This window comes from Varanus komodoensis, unplaced genomic scaffold, assembly GCF_004798865.1.
Source record: "Varanus komodoensis strain SLA01 unplaced genomic scaffold, ASM479886v1 scaffold11, whole genome shotgun sequence".
NCBI classification, from domain to species: Eukaryota; Metazoa; Chordata; class Lepidosauria; order Squamata; family Varanidae; genus Varanus; species Varanus komodoensis.
Genome location: NW_025335317.1, coordinates 33,978,456 through 34,001,870, shown reverse-complemented (window position 1 = coordinate 34,001,870; position 23,415 = coordinate 33,978,456). Strand labels below are relative to the sequence as shown.

General features: G+C 44.0%; 1 protein-coding gene across 1 annotated transcript in view; it reads left to right on the top strand.

Annotated features, from left to right (window-relative positions):
* Positions 1-21,655, top strand: part of LOC123018152 (MYCBP associated protein) — a 34,640-nt gene extending 12,985 nt beyond the window's left edge. The window contains exons 3-20 of the mRNA XM_044419997.1: positions 1,272-1,399; positions 1,763-1,925; positions 2,095-2,201; positions 3,383-3,563; positions 3,896-4,011; positions 7,718-7,868; positions 8,957-9,072; positions 9,520-9,632; positions 10,019-10,124; positions 10,591-10,780; positions 12,089-12,276; positions 13,679-13,825; positions 15,351-15,671; positions 16,343-16,554; positions 18,058-18,173; positions 18,444-18,553; positions 18,788-18,973; positions 21,534-21,655. Of these exons, the coding sequence (XP_044275932.1) occupies positions 1,272-1,399; positions 1,763-1,925; positions 2,095-2,201; positions 3,383-3,563; positions 3,896-4,011; positions 7,718-7,868; positions 8,957-9,072; positions 9,520-9,632; positions 10,019-10,124; positions 10,591-10,780; positions 12,089-12,276; positions 13,679-13,825; positions 15,351-15,671; positions 16,343-16,554; positions 18,058-18,173; positions 18,444-18,553; positions 18,788-18,973; positions 21,534-21,635 (2,753 nt within the window). The 3' untranslated portion in view covers positions 21,636-21,655. The remainder of the gene's footprint in view (positions 1-1,271; positions 1,400-1,762; positions 1,926-2,094; positions 2,202-3,382; positions 3,564-3,895; positions 4,012-7,717; positions 7,869-8,956; positions 9,073-9,519; positions 9,633-10,018; positions 10,125-10,590; positions 10,781-12,088; positions 12,277-13,678; positions 13,826-15,350; positions 15,672-16,342; positions 16,555-18,057; positions 18,174-18,443; positions 18,554-18,787; positions 18,974-21,533) is intronic.
* Positions 21,656-23,415: the final 1,760 nt, after the last annotated feature.

Here is a 23,415-nt window from a genome sequence, read left to right as displayed (position 1 = left end):
TTAATTAATACATGGTTATGGAGAAGCTGAATTCTGGGCTTGTGAAGCAAAGAGGTGACACTGCAGTTAAATTTGATAAGAAGGGTATGCAGGTGTAGCATTGCAGATACATTATAATAAGAGGGGGGGGAGAGAAATGTTTTGATTATTAATGAGAAAGAGGGTGATGTGGGACTTATATCCAGACAGTATATGGAAAATTGTGCCTTTTTAATGCTCTGCAACAGGTACAGAAGCATAGCGCTAAACATTCAATGTCATGTAAAATTCACCATATCCTTGTTCAGAGATTGGGAACAGATTATGTGGAGGTTAGAACTGGACTTGCCTATCTGAGGGATGGTAGGTAGACCCAAAGGACATGTCAGCAGTGGCACTGACTTGTTGTGATGCCCTGTTGAAGGAAGTGTGCTTAATCCATCACAGTTTGCCTTCCAAGGTGTAGGAAAGTCATTTTGGCAGGCATTTCTTGGGATTATTTTTTTAAATTCAGAATATAATTGCTGCTGTCTGAAGGAAGCCTGATTTGATTCTGCTTTTTATTGTGATTCTTTGGTATTTATTGCTACAAATGTTCGTATAGAAAGGACCAAGTAGAAATGCTGAAATACTGGAGAGGATATAGTTTTTCTTAGTGATTTGCAACCTTTCCCAAATTTGGGTTCCCGGATGTTGTTGAGCTACAACCTATAATCTCCAGCCAGCATGACCAGTTGTCAGGGATAATGAAAGTTGTAGTCCAATAGCATCCGGAGACCTTAGGTTGGAAAAGCGACAGCTTTAGAGGATCTGGTTGTAGACAGGAAACTTGGATTCAGCAAGGGAAGTCATACATGAATGCTGCTTTCATGCTATGATTCCTTTCCTATCAAGGTATAGATTGGATCAAGAGTTGCATGTGTGAGGCAAGCAGAAGTGAGCCATCCAATACAGCCCCCATTTGTTCTATAACATCTGTGTATTTCCATCCGCCTTGTAATGCGGATAGGAACATGTGCTCAAACGTCCCATTTAAGTTGCAGATCCATTGTTGCATGCAACTATATTTGGATTGAAACCAAGCTGGTTTATGCTCAAATATTAAAAGCTGTTAGAAATCATTAGATTAATTTGTTTTAAGATATGGCATGTGCATGCTAAGACAGTATTTCTTGAGAATCCAGTGCTTTAGCTACTCTCCCAGGAAGCAAAGGATTAGTACCTTGCAGGATTTAAAATGATCAAAAGGAAAAGAAGAAGCAATTCACAACAATGAAAAAACTATGTTTCAGATAAGAAAAGAGCCAAACCATTTGAGCAGCCTTCCTCACCAGTTCAAGAGGAGCCAGAGCCTGTGAGCTGTGTACTGCAAGGAGATGAAATCCAGGCTCTAGCCATAAAGTTGGAAGACCTGGCAAAGGTGAGCATAATACATTGGCATCTTTTGCCAAAGCCAGAAAGGGCACAGGAGTCTCAAAACAAGCTTTCAGAGCAGTGGAGGCACAATCTGAGAGGGCTGCATCAGTGTGACCTTTTTTAGGATTCTTTGGAGCATTTAGATCCCACATTGGAAAGTCAGACAGTAAGTTTTGCAATCACAAGTATGTGGTTGCATTCTTGATCCCTGAATGCTTATCAACTCATTCATGAAAAGTTTCATTTGACCTCTTGGGTAAATTCTTTACCTCCTATTGTTTATCCACTTTTATCTGTAGGAAAATAAGAGATATGCTGGTAGCCTTTCTGTATGTGACTTTATTAAGAGTGTATTCTGTTTTGGTAGCTTCGTACTGCACATCTTGCTCAAGAAGAGAAAGAGAAACCTTCTGTGACCAAGAAGTTTATTGTTCGCAGATCCAGGCCCCAGGAGCATGGGAAAAAAGCACATTTCCTGGTTGCTTATCCAGCTCTCTCAGATGAATCCAAGAAAACATTGAATTATCCTGGTATAGTTATCAATAGCTTTTCCCTTACCTTTGCATGATCATGATATTCCAGAATGAGCATTCTGGATATTTAAGTCCCGTGAATAGTTTTCAAATTTTTATAATTCCTTGAGAGCTGACTTATCTAATAGGTGTGCTTTGTGATTTATTGAACTATGTTTTATTGCAGGTTTAGAAGGACCAGTAATTGATAACTATGGCTATATCCTCCCACACAGCATCTTAGGGACTCTCCAGGAATTCAAGCAAGAAGCCTTAAGAAGAGGGCACTCTCAGGTTGGTTTCATCTGCTATACGTAGTATTAATTTACAGCCACAGTTAGTGGAAGGAGATCAGCAATGCCTTTTGAAGCATATATGGTTAGGCAACAAGGGGTACTCTTGCAGGCTAGAATGCTTTGAAAATGCAGGCATGCAGTGGCCATGAAGACTGTAATCCAAACAGCCTTTTCCCCAGGAGATGCCTCCCTCTGCTGCCTGCCATCTTTATATCCTGTTTTGCTTTCTCTTAGGCTGTTGCCTCTGCGGTTAGCCATAGGCACTTCCTTTGGTTTATAGGCTGATCAGAGACACTTTCCTCTGTTTGTAGCCTCATTTTTAAAAGTGTTATTCTGGCTTACACACGCACACACACACACTTTTTTAAATGCCAGATGTTAAGTGAACATTTCTTTCACCTGCAAGGGAATGTATCCCACTCACTAGAATGTGGAGAGAAGATGAAGAAGAGCGACAGAGGTTTTTTTCCTTCCATGCTGTTCTTGTACTCCTTCCCAGTAAACTGTTTTAGAAAAGTTGCACAACAGTGTTCCACCTGAATCCCGCAAAAGGTGCAACGATACAATTAAATTTACTCATGTGTAGAATAATAAATTCGCATTTACTAATCCTGACAGGTTGCGTTGGGAATTCAGAGAGGAAATGTTGACTTGGGTCATCCAAGGAGCCTCTTTTGACTTCTCTTTTACAGTGTGGGACAGCTCTTCTAGCATGATTTAAGAAATGTCAGAAGCCCCAGGACATTACGGAGGGGGTCAACATTCCCAGACCAGAGTTGCCCCAGTTTCTGAGAAGGCAGTGCTGTGGTGGGAAAATGCCACCAGCCACAGCATGTCCTCCATGTTTCACATGGCGGGGGTCTTCTGCCATTACCCAGGTGGTGTGGGAAGAAGCTGTGCTGCATTGCAAAAAGATGTTGATGTGCTGGTGTCGCGGTGCTGCTTACTTGAGAGTAAACACAAAAGCACATTGCTGGAAGGGTGGAGGATGGATTGAAATGCTTCAATGAAGTATTAGTTTTCACTCAACAAGTGGGAGCACTAATTAGTGGCAATGCCTGTGACAGTGTAGACCGGATAAATAGAGTGAGAAATGGCTAGTGAATGCATACAGCCAGTACCTTACTGATTTGTGTTTGCCATATTCCTGAAGAGACTCCAAACCATGGTCTCTTTCAGACAGCACGACTGGTTCCTGATGAATCACAGCTGATGAGTGCGGTCCCTGTTTTCGGGAAGTATCGAGAGAAATATGAGCGAGAAAAGAAGATGGCCCAGACCCATTCATCACAGCACATGGCTCTTCAGAACTGGCATCGCAACATGGCACTCCGGAGGAAGCAGCAGAAAAAACTGTGTGGTGAATAAAGCCTGGGCAGGGCCACTGCCTCGTGGGCAGATCCGCTGTATGAGGGATGACCAGTCGTAAAATATTGGAGCAAGCACGTTGCAGGCATTTCTGCACACACTTTTATACCCAAGTGTTAGAAATGACTGACTGCACTTGCTCCAGCCAGTGTAGCTTTTGCTGAAGGGAAGATTAAGGCAAGTTTGGACGTGGAAGGTACAGTGTGTGGAGGGTAAAATGACATATATAGGTTTGATTTTCTGAGCCTCGTGGTTGCCTGTAGCACCAAACTGCACCTTGTTGGAGTCAAACTGTTTTCTTTGTTTGACCCTTTCTTTCTCAAGATTATCTTCAGAAATCAGAAAGTGAACTGCTGATGAACTTCTCAGAGAATTATAGGAGAATCCAAGAACAGCGGACTCTGATTGAGCGCAGCCTCCCAGCTCTGTATTTTGGAAAGGTGATATTTCCTCATAGTTTTGATTTACTTAAGGGAAACTTTGGGTAAGGCTTGTGCTTGGTGCCATGTTAGTGTAGATAATGTCACACATGCACCTGCATATTCACAACGGTGCTTGTTCCAAATTACACCAAGAATGGACCGCCGGTCTTGAGGCATACCACCGACTGCATGGATGCTTCTTCATAATTGAGAGCATCAGCTCTGAAAGCAGTGATGGGTTTGCAGGTTCTCGTGGGTATGGCATTGTTTGCTGTAGAAAAAGAGTCACAGAGGAAGTGTTCTTGAGAAGAATGTGGCACATTAGCAATGCTGCTCTATGCTCATGTGCCCCACTGAACTTAATGGGGCTTACGTCTAAGTATACAAGTATAGGGATACATCAGGGTGGGCAGCATGTGACTCTCCAGTGGTTTCACCTACAACTCCCATCAGCCCTAGCTAGCATAGCCAGTGCTGAAGGATGATGGGAAATGGAAGTGCACATACCTGAAGGGTCACAAGTTGCTCACCTTTGGATTACACTGTAAGGAATTATTGTCATTCACTGGACTGGTGCTAAGTACCACTGTTCTCAGGAAATTAAAGTGCTACTCTAATTACTGTCTCCTGAACATTCTTACAGTCCTGCTTTATAGGAGTATATTTAACATGGCTACTTTCAATAATTTTAAGGATATTTTAGCAATTTAATGACATACATCCTCAATTATTTAGTCTGTAGCTACTTGAAAGGAAAATGTTTGATTTTATAATTGATTTAATGAGAATTGCTCTGCTCAAATAGAGTTTACTGTCTGGCTGTGCAACTCAGAATGCTATAATGCATACAGCAGAGCTTTCAGATTGCCATTTTGTGGTGCAACCTTTTACTCATTACCAGAAGTCCTGGTCATGGTGTAGCAGTGAATCCACTGAGGATAGAATTATGGAGCCACAGAACCTTGGGGGGAAAGGGATCTGCAGAGAGACGAGTGTGAATCAGAACAAGGGTGATCTACTAGACCTTATGGGATCCAAGAATCCCTGCAGTGACAGTGCATGAGGTCATTCATGCAGCCTCCAACTGGCAGCCCCACAGGTGAGCTGGACTACAACCTCTGGAATCCCCAGCCAGGTTGGCTGCAGTTTATGAGAACTGTCATCCAACACATCTGGAGGGTGCCCAGTTGGGGAAAGCATCTTGGTGAGTTTCTCGATGGTCAGTGACTGTAGGCTGAGGGCCAGAATCAGAGGTTTTTGTTTTCTTAGACACCTTCGTGGAAGTCTGTGTGCAGCCTGAGGGTGGTCCACCTTCATTCCAATGGGAGGATTTGCTTCCTTTATTGAAATGGGTTGAATTCAATTATTAGGAAGAGATCCTTGGATAAAATCAATGATTTAAACCGAGTTTTTCATATTTTAATTTAAATTATTCCCTGAATGCCATGTATATAGTAATTGATTGTTGTAAAAATTGCAGGTCATTTTTATGAAACTATAAAGAGCCTTTGCCTAACCCTGAAGGAAATGGAAGTCTTTAGTTATATACACCCATGCCTTTTGCGCTACAGAACTTCTTTCTAGAAGTTTCTGGAAGCAAGGACTGAATGTGACTGGCAGTACAGTAGGATGGAAAGCAAATCTCCACATACTTTGGTTGGTGGCCCTAGATATTCATAATGTGAAACCTGAATCGTTTGCAAAGTCTTGAGGGAAGGCATGGAATAGGAGTACGAGATCGCTTGAGTGTCTTCAGTGGATGATATGGACAAGATACACTGGCGTCTCTTGAATCTGTAGCCTTTCACTTGGTGTGTGAACCTGCCCTATATTGAGTAGGACCAGGACTGGCCCAAAGACAAGATGGCACCTCACCACCTCCACCACAGGCCATTTACAGAAGCTGCCTGGACTAGCAGTTAAATTTTACGTCAGCACTGGCAACAGGACGGTCTCCTTCACTGTACCTGGGGGTAGCAGGCTAGCTTAGGGGGCTTTGCTCTGTCCTCCAGCAGTGGGGGTGGCTAGGACACTCAGGGAACTGCTGGGGAGCTGCTCCGTAGAATCAGCTACTTGAGGTGGTTGTCCCAGTCTGCCTAATGGCAGTGTCAGCCCCAAGCTGGATGATTCATCCATCTAGTCTTGTGATCTTTAGTGTGATTGGAAGCAGCTTTCCAAGGAAAGCCAGAGGCCTTTCCCGGTTCTGCTACCAGACATCCTTTGAACTGGAGGTGATCGGTGTGGAACCTAGGGCTTTCTGTGTGCAATACCAATGTGCTACTACTGTGCTCAGATAAAAGGTGACAGGTTCCATTTTAACAGATTACAAATGCAAACTTTTAACATGCTCATTCACAGTAAACTCAGGTTATATTTGAACCAGTTTTTATTAATGAGTAGCATTTAATTCAATGAATGAAAACAAAAACGGGAAATAAATAAACAAACCCCTTCTTTATTTTAGAATAGCCTAGCATAGCATAGAAATAGGGTTGGAAGGGGCCAGTATGGCCATTGAGTCCAACTTCCTGCTCCACTTGCACATTGTGGTCACCCCTCTGGCTGCAGGCCCATGCCTTTCCAGCTTCGCACAGGCGACTCAACATGCTAGCTCAAGGTAGCATGTGACCTGTTCGTACTAATTCAAAAGAACAAATCATTTTCATCGCTCGGGATGGGGAAACTGGCTGGAATTTTTCAGAAGGTGTGTGCAGCAGGCCCTGTTTTTTAGCTCTTCTGTCTTCACAATAAGAAGATTGGCAATAGCAAATGTGTAAGAACTAGGGAAGCTTCAAACATGTCATGAAATATATACAAAAATATATAATCGTGTAATCCTGTACATGTTTAGAGAAAAAGGTCCTAGAACTCCTGACCTGCCATAGCCAACCAAGCTGGCTGGCAGTTGCTGAAGCTGCAGGATTTTTTTTCTTTCTCGGATTGTGAGCTTAATGTTAGTCAACAATTATTCAATCATCATTTTTACATTCAACTTGATGTCTGTGTGCAGATATTTAATCTGCTATTATAGCTACACATAGCTACATAGACACTCGCAAGTAGTCTATGTTATTATTGTTGTTTAAATATTGTTTATGCACTTTTTATTTGCTTTTAATTTTGCAAGATACTTTGTTTTGAATGCTTAAAAATACCAAAGCAGAGTAATGCATACCTAGATATCAAAAAAGGGCTGGAAGAACTGGGTGAACTCTTGGTCCCATCTGTCTTCCAATGAAGCAGCCCCTGCTTCAGGGTTAGGTTCATAGAAACATTGAAACAGAGTGAGTCAGAAGGGGTCTCCCGGGCCATCTAGTCTGACCCCCGGCTCCAGCTGGCTCTGCTCACGACATGCCCGTCATGTGCATGTCCAGGTTCCATGGACTACGTCCAGCATTGTGCAAAGGATCATCTGCTCTTACAGAGGGACTGTGCCTATCCTCTCCTCCCCCCTCAGTCCTCAATCTGATCTAGAGAGTTAGTTCAAACAGAGTTTGGGGGCACATGGGGGGGTGCAAGGCTAGCTCACATGCAGCATAACATTGGATGTGGCCCATTGTGGTTACCTGCACATAGAATGGAGGAGTAAAGGGGTCATTTTCTTAAGTCCATGTTTTCTTTCTGCTCCTTGCATCATGCACCCTTACCCAATTTTATTGGATCTGCTTTATTCTGTTTCGCAAAAGCAATTGCACTCACATGAACGTTGCTTTTCGACCGCTAGGGCTTCCATGTAGGGAGTGAATTCTGGACCCAGCCTGTGCACATCGGGGATGAGCTCACTGGCCTGACGGTGACCCTGGGGCAGACCGAATGTGGCTTCCCAGAAGAAGTCACTCATGTTGGGAAACCTCGCAGCATCTGGATGGAGATGGGTGAGGCATCAAGTATGAGGCACTCCATAATGGATATGCTGAGGCTGAAGTAAAAGAGGCAAAATCACTTTCTGCTTGCTGTACACTACACACACATCTTCACAGTAAGTGGAGCATGTTTGGCAGTGGCAGGCCTTCGAAAGCTCACCTCTGCCTGCCATTGTATTTATTTAAAAGATTTTAATCCCATCTATTTCTGAAATGGATTTCAAGATGGCTCACAGAACCAAAAGCATAACATCAGATTAAACTATAATTTCAGTATATTAAAATATGCAGAACATCGATTTGATTTGATGTGCATAATGTCAGGATCCCCCATGACAACAAAAGTTAAGCCTTATTCAATACGTGCATGCAGTGGCCCTGCATCGTCCGGTTGTTTGTATGCTGCTCTTCCGCAAGAGATGGAGCCCAAGAAAGACTACCGCTTAAAATGTACTAGGAAAGAGGGTAACAATGGGAACAGCAGTGCAGAGCAACACATAAGAGTCCATCCATCAAAACTGTTAACGTTCATATGGGATCTTAAAGATACGTGTTCATTGTGAACCTCTCCACTTCACCAAAAGGCATTTTCACGTTGAATGTCCAACCAGTTATTTCTTAACTGCAGGATCGGTGTGCACCCAAGTCCAACTTGTCCCATATATTCCTTAACTTAGAAGGTCCCGCCGTACACTGGGCAGGGAGGCAAAGCAAATCCCACTGGAATCACTGCTCAGTCCGACTTGGTGTAAAAGATGTCGTCAGAAATCAGTTGTACCCTGAGCTGAAAGGAAAACCTGATCATGGGGTTGCTGCAGAACAAAACTATTTTAGTATATTTAATAGGTGTCACCACATTTAATGTCTTATTTCCAGTTCTTATTATCTCTGGTTTTTCAAACAAGGGGGTGGGATGAAAAACTGTATCCTCAAGCTGTTTAGGAGCTGGAATGTCTGTGAAGTTGAACTTAGATAACATTGAAAATGAGAGAGCTAAGCAGTATGATGTTAATGAGGGTTCTTTTGTGGAAAAATAAAGTTCTGCAAGGGACTAAAGTTACTGCACATGGTGGGAAATGCACATTTGGGTATTTTCACAGGAACGAGACCTCCGAAATACCTCCCTTTCCATCATGCATGGGAGAAGAGTCTCTTCCTTAAGCATCGTCGAAATGAGTTAAAGGAGATCTTAGAAAAGCTTGATTTTTATAACCCGGTATGATTATACACTTGTCTTTGTGCAATACTCTTATATAAAGTAAAAGCAGAGCCCTTGTAACACTTCCATCTTCCCTCCCAAAATGTTCTGGGTGATCCAAAATGGAGGGATTCTCTCACTACCAGTCCAAAGGTGTTATGCAGGAATTCTATCTACCTCCTTAAAGCATTTGTTCCCTGTTAAGAAAAAAAGATGGAAAGAGCAATAGGAGAGAGTTATGTTGTCTTTTGGACTCCCCATACAATTGTTTGAATAAATTTTGCAGTTGCCTGTTAAACGCCTCATCTGGAAGCATCCTATGATGTAACTCCAATTTAGGATGCAATCCTATGTAAGTTTGCATGAGAAAATCCTTTTTCTTTCAAACATGTGGGTCTGCACCCTTAGCCATTCTGAGTTCTCTGTTAAACAATGAAATCGCTTCAATTTCCCCTTTGAGTCCAGGACCTGGATGGGCTTGAAGTCATAGGCAGAAATCAGCCCTTCACCAGCGTGTCAGCAGAGAGGATCTCGCCCTGTGACGCAGACAAAGGAATTGTTGAAGAAGGAGAAATCCAGTAAGAAAGCTTGTGGTGGAACAAAGAATGTATTTATGAGGGAAACATGGGCTTTCCCTTGAAAGCCACTGGGAGGTATTTGTAGGGGAAATTCAGTGACTGGGACATGTGAGATGTCAGGTCATCCAACAAGGTTGTAAATTCGAAGATGGGGAAGGACTAGGAAGCCAGGGAGCCAGGGTAGTTTGAGGGTTCTGTGGGGAATGTTGTTGTGTGTGTTTTTTTCTTCTTATTAAAGTATGTGCCTTGAAAGCACTTGGGTAAGAGTCAGATCTGAGAGTGCGTGAGTTGTCTGCGGAGGTGCTTGCACATGCGCACAGACACCTTAGGTGGCCCTCTGACCTAAAGAAAGAAATGTGCACCCCTGCCTTTGATTTATTTGATAGGGACCCATTAGAAGCCTATCCAGATGTTTTCTTAGAACCAGTGTTGGGGCCATCTCTGAAGTTCTGTGGCGAACCTGCTCGCTGGATCAACACTACTTCTCATGTGGTAAGCTGGGTTTTCATGTTACGCTGTAGCCGTAAGTCTTCCTTTGCTCAGGGTGCAATCTTGTAGTGATGCCTAAGGATGGAACCAAAAGTGTCTTTCAAGGTGGCAAAAAGTAGCTTCTTTGTGTTTTGAGGATGTATGGGTATAGGAAGTTCTGTTATGCCCATTGGTCCTTTTAGCCTAGTTCTGTGGACACTGACTGGCAGCCATTGCTCTCCAGATTTTAAAGCAAGACTCTTTCTAAGTCCTGCCAGGAGAAGCTGGGGATTAAACCTGAGATTGTCTTCATCCCGAACGGGTCCTCTCCTGTTGAGCTATGACACCTTGTTCTGATGCTTTATACACTGAGTCTTGGTTTAACAAAAGAGATCTGTTGAGAATGGAAAACAGCACTATCCTTTCTCCCAGGGTCAAGGCAAAGATTTGCCATTGCACACTTGTATTTTGTTGTCTTTTATTCTTACAGGGTGAGGTTGGCATTGCTGCCCGTGTCACCTTTGAAATTCTGGTAGGTGAGAAAGCCGAATCTGTCCTCACAGTGAACAATGATGGCACAGCTGCCATCTGGTATGATTGGCGGAGGCTACCTCATCCCTTTACATTTCAAGAGAAAAAGGAGAAAAGGACACCGCATTTTTACTTTAACACCAGATCAGGTGTGTGGTGCATTTTTTTAAAAGTCAGTCCTGATTGCTTCATGTAAATACCAGATATGCCCAAGAAGGAGAACCTGCTTAGGAAACTGAATGGAATATAAAGGATCCAACCGTGAATGTACACTTAGCACTTTCATGCCCTCCCAGCACTTCCCAAATAATCTTAGGCAATCCTGCTCAGTGACATGGATCAGCTCCTTCCTTATTGCAGTTCTTTTATCAGGAGTCCAGGCAATACAGTACTGGGGGATAAATAAAAAAGAGCTGTCAGTAATAGTAGACCTGTCCTGCTGTGTTTCAACCAAATGCTTAAGATACTGTCTGGAGTAGAGTGTCAAGATGATGTGTTTTTCCAAAAGTCAGGCCATTGCTCACTGAAAAAGAGATGCTTCTGAAATCAACAAAATCTCCCACAATAACCGCCGTGAATGAGACAGAACTAATGGGGAGATGGGCCCTGAAGGGGGAAGATACGTGGAGCATGCCGGCAAAAGGAAATCAGTGCATTCCTTCCGTTCTTCCTTGGGCTGCACCACGCATTACCTGGGGACAAATGCATGCTTGCTGTATCCTCTATGCACGCCTGGCCCTGCTGGGGGCAGGGCAGTCACGACCCAGCAGGCAACTTACACAAACAGCAGATGTAAAAATAAATAAATAAAAATAAGTTGCCTTCTGGAGGGCAACAGTTCCCCCTTGCCCACCTCAGAGCAAGGCCTGCCTCTGTGCCAGGGCCTCGAGTTATGCCAGGAGTTAGATCAGGATCTGTTGGCATATTCTGGGGTAATTTCCAGTAGACTGGCAAGGGCATTTGATGCCCAAACATTCCGTATTAGCAACAACAAAATGGAATTTGCTCCCAGATTAAGCTGAAGTGCAGAATACTTGGGAGAACCAAGAAGAACCGTGAGCTCAGTTCAGATTTAGGACTGAAGACAAATTCCTAGGCTCAGAATGTGTCTGTAAGGGGCCTGTTCTTGAATTTCAAGTGCCTGTCTGTTGCACCTGCCTTTGATTGGTAGACCCGGTTTTAAAAAAGGCAAGCCCTACATGTAGTTAGTGTGGTATGTTCATCACACATGCTTCTTCATGATGGACACAGTGCAAACCATATGTATTGCAGCCCATGTTGCAGTCTTGCAAAAGCCAAGGACGTCTCCTTCACCTTCACTTTCACCTTCACCTGGAAATAAAACTAAAATAATAAGTTAAGAAAAATTGTTTCAACATTTGAAGTTGCCCCTGGAGGAGTTCTGCTGGGGGAAACGACAACATCCTTTCCCAGTATGTTCCTTCTGTCTCCCTTAGGAGTTATTCTACCTGGAGAAACCAGGAGGTTTTCCTTTATCTTCAAGTCATTGAATGCAGGCATCTTCCGGGAGTCCTGGGAGTTTGGTACCCACCCTATGTTATTAGGAGGTGCTGCCTTGCAAGTGACCCTGTGGGGAGTTGCTCTGTATGAAGATATCTCAGCTAAGATAAGGAAAGAGCTGGAGGTAATAAAACAGCTGGAGCAGGCAACTGTGAGCTTCATGCTTTAAATGAGTGACGGGGTAGAGTGGAACTCCATGTGGCTCTGAAAATGAAGGTTTGTGTGTGATGCAAACATTTCCTTGAATGCAACAGAAAAAATGAGAAAATGCCTTTCTGTTCATAGTCCACCATCCACTTCCATGATGTGAGTGAATAAATAGGTAGCACTTCAGTGGGGAGGAAACAGCTCCCCATGACATCATGCTGGCCACACTACCATGGGAACATCCTCAGGCAGCGCTGGCTCATGGTCTGAAATGGAGATGAGTGCCACCCCCGGTAGCCTTTTCAGCTAGCGGAGTAAAATCCACAGAGACGCCTTTCCTTTCCTACTTCCAAGCCATTACATTTGCATATATTTCTGCCTCATTTTTAGAACTGTTAGAGAATCAGAAAAAGAACCACAAAAAAGTGTGTGTGTGGAGGTGGGGTTGGAGTGTTGCAAAGGTGGAGGACATTGAAAATTGTCAGCTCTGCACTTAAAATTGGGTGGGTTACTTTGCTAAAGTTGGAGGTGTATCTCAGGATTTTTTCATGTACCAACTTTAGCTGCCTTTTTCTCTTTTACGGCTGCTTTTTAGTTGATAACTTGACATTTGGTCCCTGGCAGCTGTGAACAAATTAGGCTATATGTAGTCTATCTTCTCCACTTCACTGCTTCCTTTGACAGCTGAAACAAACAAGAAAATTGACTAGGCAAGACTGTTTAGGTCTGACAGTCATAACTATAAGAGCATATACATAGTGGCAAAATTGGCAAAATTGACAATAATAACTTTTAAAATTATCAATATGGTTGCACAATTTTCAGGCACTAATTTTCAAAAAGACAATGATGCTTCCAAAATAAACAAAACCATCCTCTATTGCAGGGCATTCAAGTAGTCTTCTGGGCCCTGCTAGTGGTTAAACAGGTTTTAAGATTTTTTTCAAGTTATGAGATATGTATACACACACAACACATATATCTGTTTTAAATTTGGGTTTAAATTTTGTACTGTAAACTTTTTATCATATGTTAAAATGTTTTAATATAGTGTTATTTTTAATGTGCAGTTGTGAACAGCCCAGGAAGCCTGACATGCAACCCTGCTCATTGTCTTCCAAAGTGGTTCACATCGACCAGAGAATATGATACAGGCTCTGCCCTCATGTTGACAGATCAGAAAACAAACAAACAAAAGCTAGTGGGAGGTGTGGAAAGGAAAACAGGGGAGGGAAATCCGTTTGGTGACCCAAACAGGAAGTTGTAAATTGGTCTCCAGGTGGTCCTCTTCAGAGGAAAGTAGCAGGATTGTGCACTACCTGACGTTCGTATAAGAATGCAGATACCAAACCTCACATTCAGTTTCCTTGGACTTGCAGAGAGAGCTAGAAGATCAGGAAATTGCTTTCATAGTGGAAGAGAATCTGAAGGACTTGCTTAATCGAATCCATACACCAGAGCGAGTACGGTCTCCTCTGGATGCGTATGTCACAGAGGAAGAGTTATTCTACAGAAAGAATCCAGAGGTACCATTTGTCCTTTGGAATGGAGTACTCTTGGGTCTTATGGGCCCAGAATGTGTCACTGCTGCCATTTTGGAATTCACATTCATATCTGCCACATAGAATCATAGAAGAGTAGAGTTGGAAGGGGTCCATAAGGCCATCAAGTCCAACCCCCTGCTGAATGCAGACTCCAAGTTAAAGCATCCCTGCCAGATGATTGTCCAGCTGCCTCTTGAATGCCTCAAGTGTGGGAGAGCCCATGAGCTCCTCAGCTAATTGGTTCCATTACTGTACTGCTCTAACAGTCAGGAAGTCTTTCCTGATGTCCAGCTGGGATCTGGCTTCCTCTAACTTAAGCCCATTCTGTTTTACACTCTGGGATGACTGAGAAGAAATCTCAGTACCCCTTCAAGCATTTGGAAAGTGCTATCATATCTCTTCTCCAGGCTAGACATGCCCAGTTCTTTCAATCTCTCCTCACGGGGCTTTCTTTCCAGAGCCCTGATCGTCCTTGTCACTCTCCTCTGAACCCCCTCCAGCTTGTCTACATCCTTCTTGAAGTGTGGTGCCCAGAAGTGGGCACGGTACTTTAACTGGGGTCTAACTAATGCCGAATGGAGGCAAACCAGTACCAGCGACATTACTGGAGCATCTACATGCATCAGGTTATTACTGAGAATGTAGGACCACACCAGTGTAGGACATTTAAACCAAAAAAGTGTATTTATTACTGAGAAAAATGGTACAGCTTGGAAAAGAATACAACTATTTTTGACTCCTCAATTCTGGCTCAGCACCGATGGAAATTTGTTGAGCTATGGCTGCAGACTCTGAAAGTTACTAGACTAGCAGTGCCAGCCTAAGCATGTTTATTCAGGAGTAGTGAGCTACGGACAGCACTGCACAAATCAATATTTATGTAATCATGGCTGAATTGGAGCTATGAGTGGCAGCATTTCCCCGAGATGGGTGACTTGTAGCCCTCTCCCCTTGGGCCAAAATTCCTGTTTTTTCAAAGGTACTCGCAGAGGCAGACTTTTGTTTGGGCGCTCCTGCCACGCTCGCCACGCTCAGTGGGACCGAATCCTTTGTGCAGGCTTCATCAGTCTCAGCGTCACTTAGAGATGTGGGGGCAGGCAAAGGGGAAGTCAGTTTTCATGTGCACCACATGATTGAGTTCTAGAAGCAAATGGGCACAGGAAAGGAACCGTCGTCTGGCAAGACAGGGACATTCTTCAGTGGAACCTCTGCGGTTCTGTTGCCTCGTCAGGCTAGCGAAGAGGAAATGCTCTGAGCTTGAGGAGGCAACAGCTTTTGAGTCTCTCTGTCCTCCTTGCTATTTCCTTTAAGAGACTTACCCAGCATGTTCCTCTGGGGTCCATTTTTATGTTTGGGTAGGTACTTACCCAAAAGGGGCTTTCTCCATCACAGATGTAAAAGATAGTTCCACAGATTTTGTGGAACTATCAGAAACTGTTCATTTGCCGATTTCTCATTGTGCATCTAAGTCTTCTTTGCCACCCCTTCTTATCTCCCTTTGTTGCAGTTGCACTACCATCACCAGGTGGTCAGGGGGCTGCATGAGCTGTGGAACAGACTCATGAATCCTGCTCCAGTGACGGAGTCATATGCCTTCGAGGGACTGATGAAGAGCACTGGCAGCGACTCCTCTCCGGCAAAGAGTGTTGCAGACTTGCCGAAAAGTCCTGAGGATACTAAGAATGCATACTCAACTGTTTCAGGAGAAAGAAAGTCTGTGTTAGAGGAGCTGACTGTCCAGCCAAGCAGCATAGAGGTGGAGGTGGTGACCCAAGTGGAGGACATGATCCGGGTGGAGTGGAATCTTTCCATTTGTGATTTTAAACAGGTGTGTGTCCAGTGTTCCGTTGTGTTCCTAGCCTTTGGAGCGTTCCTTTGTCCTCTTAGCAACATACCCAGAAGTTCCTGTTGGTGCAGCAGCTGGATTAAAAGGCAAATACTAGGCTCATGTTTGTGACTGAGCCCCTGGAATACATAGGTGTAAACACACTGGCTTGAGATGCTTGCATATGTACAAACTGAGTTAGAAACAGAAACAGAGCATGTCAGAAGGGGCCTCCCGGGCCACCTAGTCTGACCCCCGACTCTAGCCGGCTGCACTCATGACATGTTCAAGAGAATCACCTACCAGACCCAAAAATGCACATCTGGCCTGGAAATGCAAATGCATATTTTTACATGCACCATCTTTGAGACATGGATGCGGGCTTTGGAGTGGGTGCCATAGGAGGAGGCAAGTGTTGAGTAAATGCATAGTTAGTTCTTGCTGAAGACATTCAGTTCTCCCCATGGCAAGAAGAGTAAAGGGATGCTAGGAGCAGGGAGTATCTAAGGCTGCCTAATTTTACTAATTTTGTAGGTTGCAGTGAGGAGGGAGGCCATGTTGCCCATATTGCCTGTATAAGCCATGGTGAGATTGTACTGGCCACGGACAGCCAGGAATGTTGGAAGGTCTAAAGTGGGAAAAGGAGGTGCTTTTGTGTGTGATTTCTCTCTCAGACGGTGCTGACAGTTCCTGAGGAAGATGAACGAGAAGCTGCCCTGGCCCAGCTCAATAAAGCGGCATTGGAGCTTTGTGCCAAGCCAATGATACCTCAGGCTGACCTCCAGTACCAGATCTGGTGTGTGGTTGATGGGACTTATTTCTTATCGTTCTGGTTTGTCCAGCCACTGAAGCTCTCAGACTCACTCACAAAACAAGACTTAAAACCGTAAGATGCAAGAAAGGAAAGGAATATTTTATAAAAACCTTTAATAAATTCAAGCAACAGAGTAAAACTAGTGTAGGACCAGCAAGCACCTTACCTGGCCAGTGGGTGACATCAGTAGCACACTCTCTAAATCAAGCCCACTGCAGGTCAGGTCTGGGGCAGAGGCTTCCTGCAGATGGATGCATGCATGGGGGAGTACAGTATGAAATATTGACTCAGTCTGGGGAGCAGGAGTGATGGATTTACATCAGTAATTAGTTTTAAAATGTGCAGGGATCTTAAAAAACCAAGTAAGGTTGATTAGCCTGAAATAAAAGTGGATGTTCTTGTGTATGGTAATTTGCAGGGGAGCGTGGGAAAAGGAGCCTAGCCCCTTCTTGTGCTGGCCCTGTTAGGGTGAAGAGCTATACTTGTTTAGATAGAAAATGGTCCAGCGCCACTCGGCGTGCCCCAGCCAGTATTGCTGGCGGGCTGAGGCATGCTGGGAGTTCCTGGACTGCTTGCTGGCTAAACATGTATAGAATCGCACTGTTAGCTATTGTTGCTGGAAAGATAAAGGGAAGGCACCATTTGAGTAATATTGATTTAGCCAACATTAGGAAGAGGTGTGTGTGGGGTGTCTAGATTTCATTAACGCCCCCCGACATACACACTCCCACACAAGCACCCTTTCTGCATATGAGCTGAGCACTGAGGAACAGCCGTTCACAGAATGTGGGTGTACCAAGGGAGAATTGCTAGGCGAAGTGCTTTTATCGTGCTCTTCAGCTGGCAAGGCACAAAAATGTCATTAAAATAGCGGAATAGGAGAAGTATAAAGAAGTGAGGATGGTGGCAATGTGCTGTTTCTTCCACTCCTGCTCCTGTGGAGATGCATCTAATTGCCACCACCCAGAGGAAGCTGTTCGTTGCATCTGTGTGAGTCTCTGCTCTGGACTTGTCTCACTGTGACTCAGAGAGAGAGAGGGAGCAGGCTCCAATAAGGGCAAGTAATTCTGATTAAAAAGGCAGGGCCCAGATCATTAAAACAGGGAGCTCCATAGGGACCCAAGTCCCGTGTATTTCTTACCATGAACATAAAAAGCATGCTTTATGAGTTCAGGCTGGGGATAGTCAGACCCCTTGCTTGGGATGTCTGTATATAATATTGTTATCTTTTCCCCTTGTGTATGAAGGAATTAAATGCTTCTGGAGGGATGGGGTGAGGGATTCTGGCACTCTAAAAGTAATCCTACTCATGTGTCAAAGTACAATTTGCCTCCCATTTTAATTCAATCTAATTTTAAAAAACAGCGTCACAGACATTGGAAACGTGGGAAATACTGCCTTGGAGATTAGCTTTGCTAGATTTACTTGAAGCAGGAAAGGCTTCTGTTAGTTTTAGTCTTCCTTTGTTTATGGAGAAAAAGAATATGGTTAAAAAGGCAGATAGCAAAATTCTGGTTGCATATTTCTCCATTCCTTTCCATCCAGAAATAAAACCAGTTTTGTTTTGCATGACAGTTTTCAGCTGTGGCGTGAAGTCATAGATGGTTTGGTGAGCCGCTCACTAGGGCTCAGATCACTGCTTGGCATGCCCGAGAAGGACACTCACGTCGAGGTTATCCCAGAGGAAACAGGTAGCCTGTCATCTCAGCAGACCTTGTCTCTCTGGAGTGTTTGGGGCTTGGAAGAAGCTAGGGAGGTCGGGGCAGAGCCTGACTCATCGAGATACCAAGTCATTAGAAAATAGCCTTTTTAAATGGTATCTCAAGTTTTTCTGGCCTTTTTCCAGCTGAGTGCTGCCTACCAGTCAAAAGATGGCTTTACTGGCCAGACAGGGAAAGAATGGGCAGTTCTTTACCATAGATTGAACAGAATTCAGATGAATGGCTATGTTTTCTGTGCAGTTGAAGTAAAACCAGTTGTTGTAAAGCAAGGGAAAGAGGACCGGAAAGTTCAGAAAGAAGAAAAGAAGACTGCTCCGAGGGAAAAAGAAAAAGGGAAGGCAGTGAAAGAGGTATGTAACTGGGCTCTTCAAGACAAATCTTAGGAAATGGAGGACTTGCTTAGATAAAGTATTAATAGGATGCATTTTAAGGGTTTCTGAACTGCCCTGACTCTTTGCTGGAGAGCCTGTTGCCTTCACAAATGTTACTTGCTATGACATAATTGCAATGCTATGTGCATGATATATGTACTAGGGTACTTAGCTGACTGTCATCTCTCTTTCACATACTTGCATCTTTCTCAGCAGGAACGCCCGAACAGCAAGAAAAGCAAATTGAAAGAAGACAGAAAAACAAGAAGTATTGCAAAGGAGTCAAAGGAAGCAACACTTGTTTCAGTAGAAGTTATAGAAATAGAACCCCAAGAACTTCAGCAAGAGCAAGTGGATCCAATTTTGCAGGAAAAATACCATGAGAAACTTTATGTTGAAGTAAGTCTGTTCAGAACTGTTATCCTTGTCTGTTTGCTTATCATGTTGACTGCAGTTCTGAAGCTAAAATCACAAACCCTTCTGAATGAATGTTTCCAAGATGGAACATCCTGCTTCCATGTTGAATCCATCCACGTAGCATAAGATGGTTTATGTATCATTCTGCCCACTGTGAGATGTCAATGTCAGTTTAATCTGGACTCCTAAGACTGAAGTTACTTCTCTGGAATGAGTCCTTCCTGTATCACTTCTTACATGGGTACCTTCTCCAAGCCCGGAGGAACCCTTCAAATGGTTTAACTGCTTCCATCCAGGGCCGTCTTAACAGCATTGTGGGCCCCGGGCAAAGCAGTGTACTGGGGCCCCTACGACAACTACAACTACTGTTAATTTTGGAAGTTTTCCAATTTTCCAAGGGTTAACATACACAGATTAGTATGGGGCTCACAGGCAAGTGCCCATCAGGCCCATGCGTTAAGACGGCCCTGCTTCCATCAGTTGTGGTATGTGTGTTTTTAGTCCCAGACCACCCTAGCAAGTTTTTATTTTGCCATAATAGAGAAGCCAAACATGAGGGAAACAGAGTCTGTCTCAGTCAGTCCCTGAGTCTTGATGAACTCTGGGCAATCTCTTCTTTGCTGTGTTTCTCGGGCAGATTGGGACCCCTCAGAGACTTGAGTGATAATTACTTTCATTCTGTTAATAACACAGGACTAGATCAAGCACGGGGAGCCTGGTACCTCCAAATGTTGTAGACTTGCCAACTCCCATCAACCCCAACCAACTTGGCCAGGGAAAATAGGATTTATAGTTCATCAATATATAGAAGGCCACAAATTCCACATGCCTGGGCTAGACAGTAAGGCTGTGTAGGTGGACTCAGAATAATCTCAGCCAGAACCACATCATGTTAAAAGGAATAAGTTAAGAGGGGGAAAAGCAAAGAAAGTTAAAACATCTCTATGCAATCATTTGTATGTCAAAACTAAGTCTTGTGGAGCTCAAAGGGAGATCCTCCAGGAAAACATATTGCAGGATTGTAGCCAAATTTGCTTTGCTTCATACCCCTGATCTTTGTTAGAATGGGTGGCTGTGCTGGCACTTGATTGGCTGCATTATGGAAGGTAGCCCAGGCCCTGGCATGCCTTCTAGCAGACAAACTATCCTATCACCAGTCTCCCTCACGTAAGGGTTCCGGGGCGTCCTGGTTGCCTCTTCTTCAGCTGGCAGGTCACGCTAGGGAGCGTTCTGCTTGATGAGCCTGGGCCTACAACCTATGGAGTGCTGTGAGCAGTTTTGGGAAATGCTTACATTTACATGTCTCTTTCACTGCATCTCTAAATGCACAGCCCTCCTTTTCACTAGCATGATGCAAAGCAGTTATTCCCGTTGGTTGTCATGTCAGTCTTTTCTCTGCTCACTAAAAACAAAGATGATCATTTCACTATCATGGTGTGCCCAGTTAATATACATGTGTTTGATTATAGGCTCCTTGACTACCATGGTAATGAAGTAAAGTGGTTTTCAAAGGTATCTCAGTCACCTCAGATGAAGGGGCTCAGTAGCAGCATTGTAGAGAGACAAAAAAGGATGATGGTGATTGCAGTGGAAACGTTTTTATCCTTTAAGCACCGTTCAGCTTTGCTTGCACTGCCACAGGGAACTTGTGTAGGCCCAGGTTCCCCAGAGCCCTTGTCAGCTAACAAACAAATGATCCATGAAAATGTCTGCTTCAGAGCTACCAAAAATTTGAATTAAATAGGTGTAGTCATGTTTTCTCTGAAAGGCTTTTAAGGTATAGATTCTACAAAGTATATAAAACCTGCAAGTCCCATACACACTTACATGACCTCAGCAGAATTCGTTCCAGAGTAAAAATGGATCAGATTGTTTTATTTTTGTTATGGTTTGAAAGTTGAAATGCCTTCTCATACAGGCCAGTGTTTTGCTGCTGAAGCACATGTCACTGGACCTTAAGATCCCAACCTCAGGACGATTGACACTGGAAGAGCATTTGCATGGGATGGGCATGAGATCCCTCCTGGCCTGTTTGCATGCCATTTTGTGGGCTTAAAGGAGGCTGCTTGGCCCAGCAATGGGAGCAGATTTACATGGCTCATCCATTCTTGCAGGTGTAGCTTTCTGCTGTAGCCACAACACAGCAAACTTTCCCCCATCACCATGTCTAAAGCAGATTAAGTTTAAGTGTTTAGTCTGTACAACAAATTTGCTACCACCTCTGCCCAGACAATGCTTGTTATGGGATGCTGAAAAGATCTGGAGAAATACCTAGGCTTACTTTAGCCTTTCTCAAGCTGGTGCCCTCCGGATGGATTGGACTGAAACTTTTAGCATTCCCAGCTCACATGGTCATTGGCTATTCCCAACCATTGGCCAGGCTGACTGAGAATGAAAAATGGTTGCAGTCTGGGGCATCTGGTTTACTTGATCTTAAGAGAGCAGAAGATTTATTCATATATATAAAATAAAAATAAAATACTGAGAAGTTGATGTTCAGTTTTTGTTCTGAAAGCTTCTTTAAATTGACTCCTGCTTTTAGGTGTATGGATTGCTGAATTCAATGGTGGACAAAATGGTTTTCCTCTTTGAGGGGCTGAAGAAGGATGCTCCAGAGAAGAAGAATATAGTAGCTTTTGTTTAATTAGTACTGATTTCATAATGAAATAAAAAGCTGTATTTATATAAACCAAGTCAGAGCAGTATTCTTTTGCTTGTGGAACTGGCAATTGATAAGCAGATGGGGGCTAGCCTGTACAATTAGCTCCCAGCCTGCACCCATGTATATATCTGGCCTGTACCTTTTTTTCCTGCTGTACAACACAGCTGAGATTGTTTAGGTGTGTGATGAAGGGCAGTCATCAGCAGTGCTGCCAAGGTGTTGCTGTTATTGCTGTGTGCGATAATGCATGGCTTTCCACCACATGCCTAGCTCTGTGCCGTAACCACTACAGGGCTGGACCCATTGCTGCCGGATTTATGTTTCACTGGGATTGGTCATCAATCTGTTGGTTAAAAGAGATCTTGGTGGCTTTCTTCCACCTGCGTTACAGAGCACTAAACTAGAAATGCCAGTGCTTGTAGAGCTCCTTCTGTGTAGTGTTTACTGACCCTAACTTTTCAGAGGCTTGGAAGTGGTATTACTCAATTGAGATTGCTTGTGGTGAAAATTCTCCACTTCCCATCACAGTCTGCCATCAAATCAGCTTTGCAACATTTCAGACAAAAGCCTGAACTAGTTCCCATCCAGCCATTCTGTGAGAGATGTGTATATGTCTGCTGAAGGTATGTATGGGGGAGGGACTGAGAACATTGGTGATGATGGGCAACCCTTCCACAACCCATAAACCCACAACAGCCTATACAGACATATAAAACTGTAGTTTGCAGCATACTTCCAAGGGGGTAGTATGCCCTATGGAGTGCAATGTCGCTTCTGTGTAAGTATCCAGGACTGATTTGATACCGCTATAAAATAGGTGTGTTTGATTGCCTCTACATGAGTTCCCATGTAATTCTCTGAAAATCACAAAAACAATCAAATAAAAAATTGTACCAGGCTATTAGTTACAGCACAGCAAGTTTCAGATTTTTTAAAACTGTGTATGCCCCCTCTCCAGAACATTCATTCATTCATTCATTCGATTTGATTAAAACCACCCATTAGCATCATGCTCTCTGGGTAGCCAAATCTTCCATTTATAGTGAAATGAACTAGACTAAAATTTGTTTCTTGTGAGGGTTAGCCAATTTCATCACTCCTCTTTTGGTGAGTGTTAAGGAAGGGTAGCAGCTGGAAGCCTGGGGGTAAATCAAGCCCCCAAGGGCCTTCTGTCTGGTCCCCAGCACAGAAAACCTGTGGCCGGCCTGCCCAACACTATGAAGCATATTATCCACTGTCTTCCAAGATGAGAAATGGTGTGCCTTATCAGGTGTCCTCAGGTCTCTGGATGCTGCTTCCAAATGACTGTTGAGTCCAGAGCAAGACTTCCTTACCTCTGACTCAGTAGTGAAACAGCAGCTCAACTGGCGTGTATCAGCAAGACCTGGGTGGGCAGATGGGGAGGAGTTAGTCTCTCCTAGGTATGGCCACTGAGGTGCTTGATTCAGCATCAAGGAAGACCTGAGGACCAGGGAGGGGTAGTTGCTGTGGTCTGGAGGAATTCTCTCCCTCCCTCCAGGCTCCCCGTCTGTCTGACTCCTAGTCTGGAGTGTTTGCATCTGGTGTTGGACCAGCAGGACAGATTCGGGCTTCTGTTGATGTACTGCCCACCCTGCTGCTCAACAGATTCCCTACTTGAGCTGACAGTGGTGGTCTTGGTTGTGATGCTGGAGTTCTTGGACTCTTGGACTTGGGGGACGTTAACATCTGAACTGAGGCCACCTTATCTGCAGTAACTCAGGATTCCATGGCAAGCATGGGA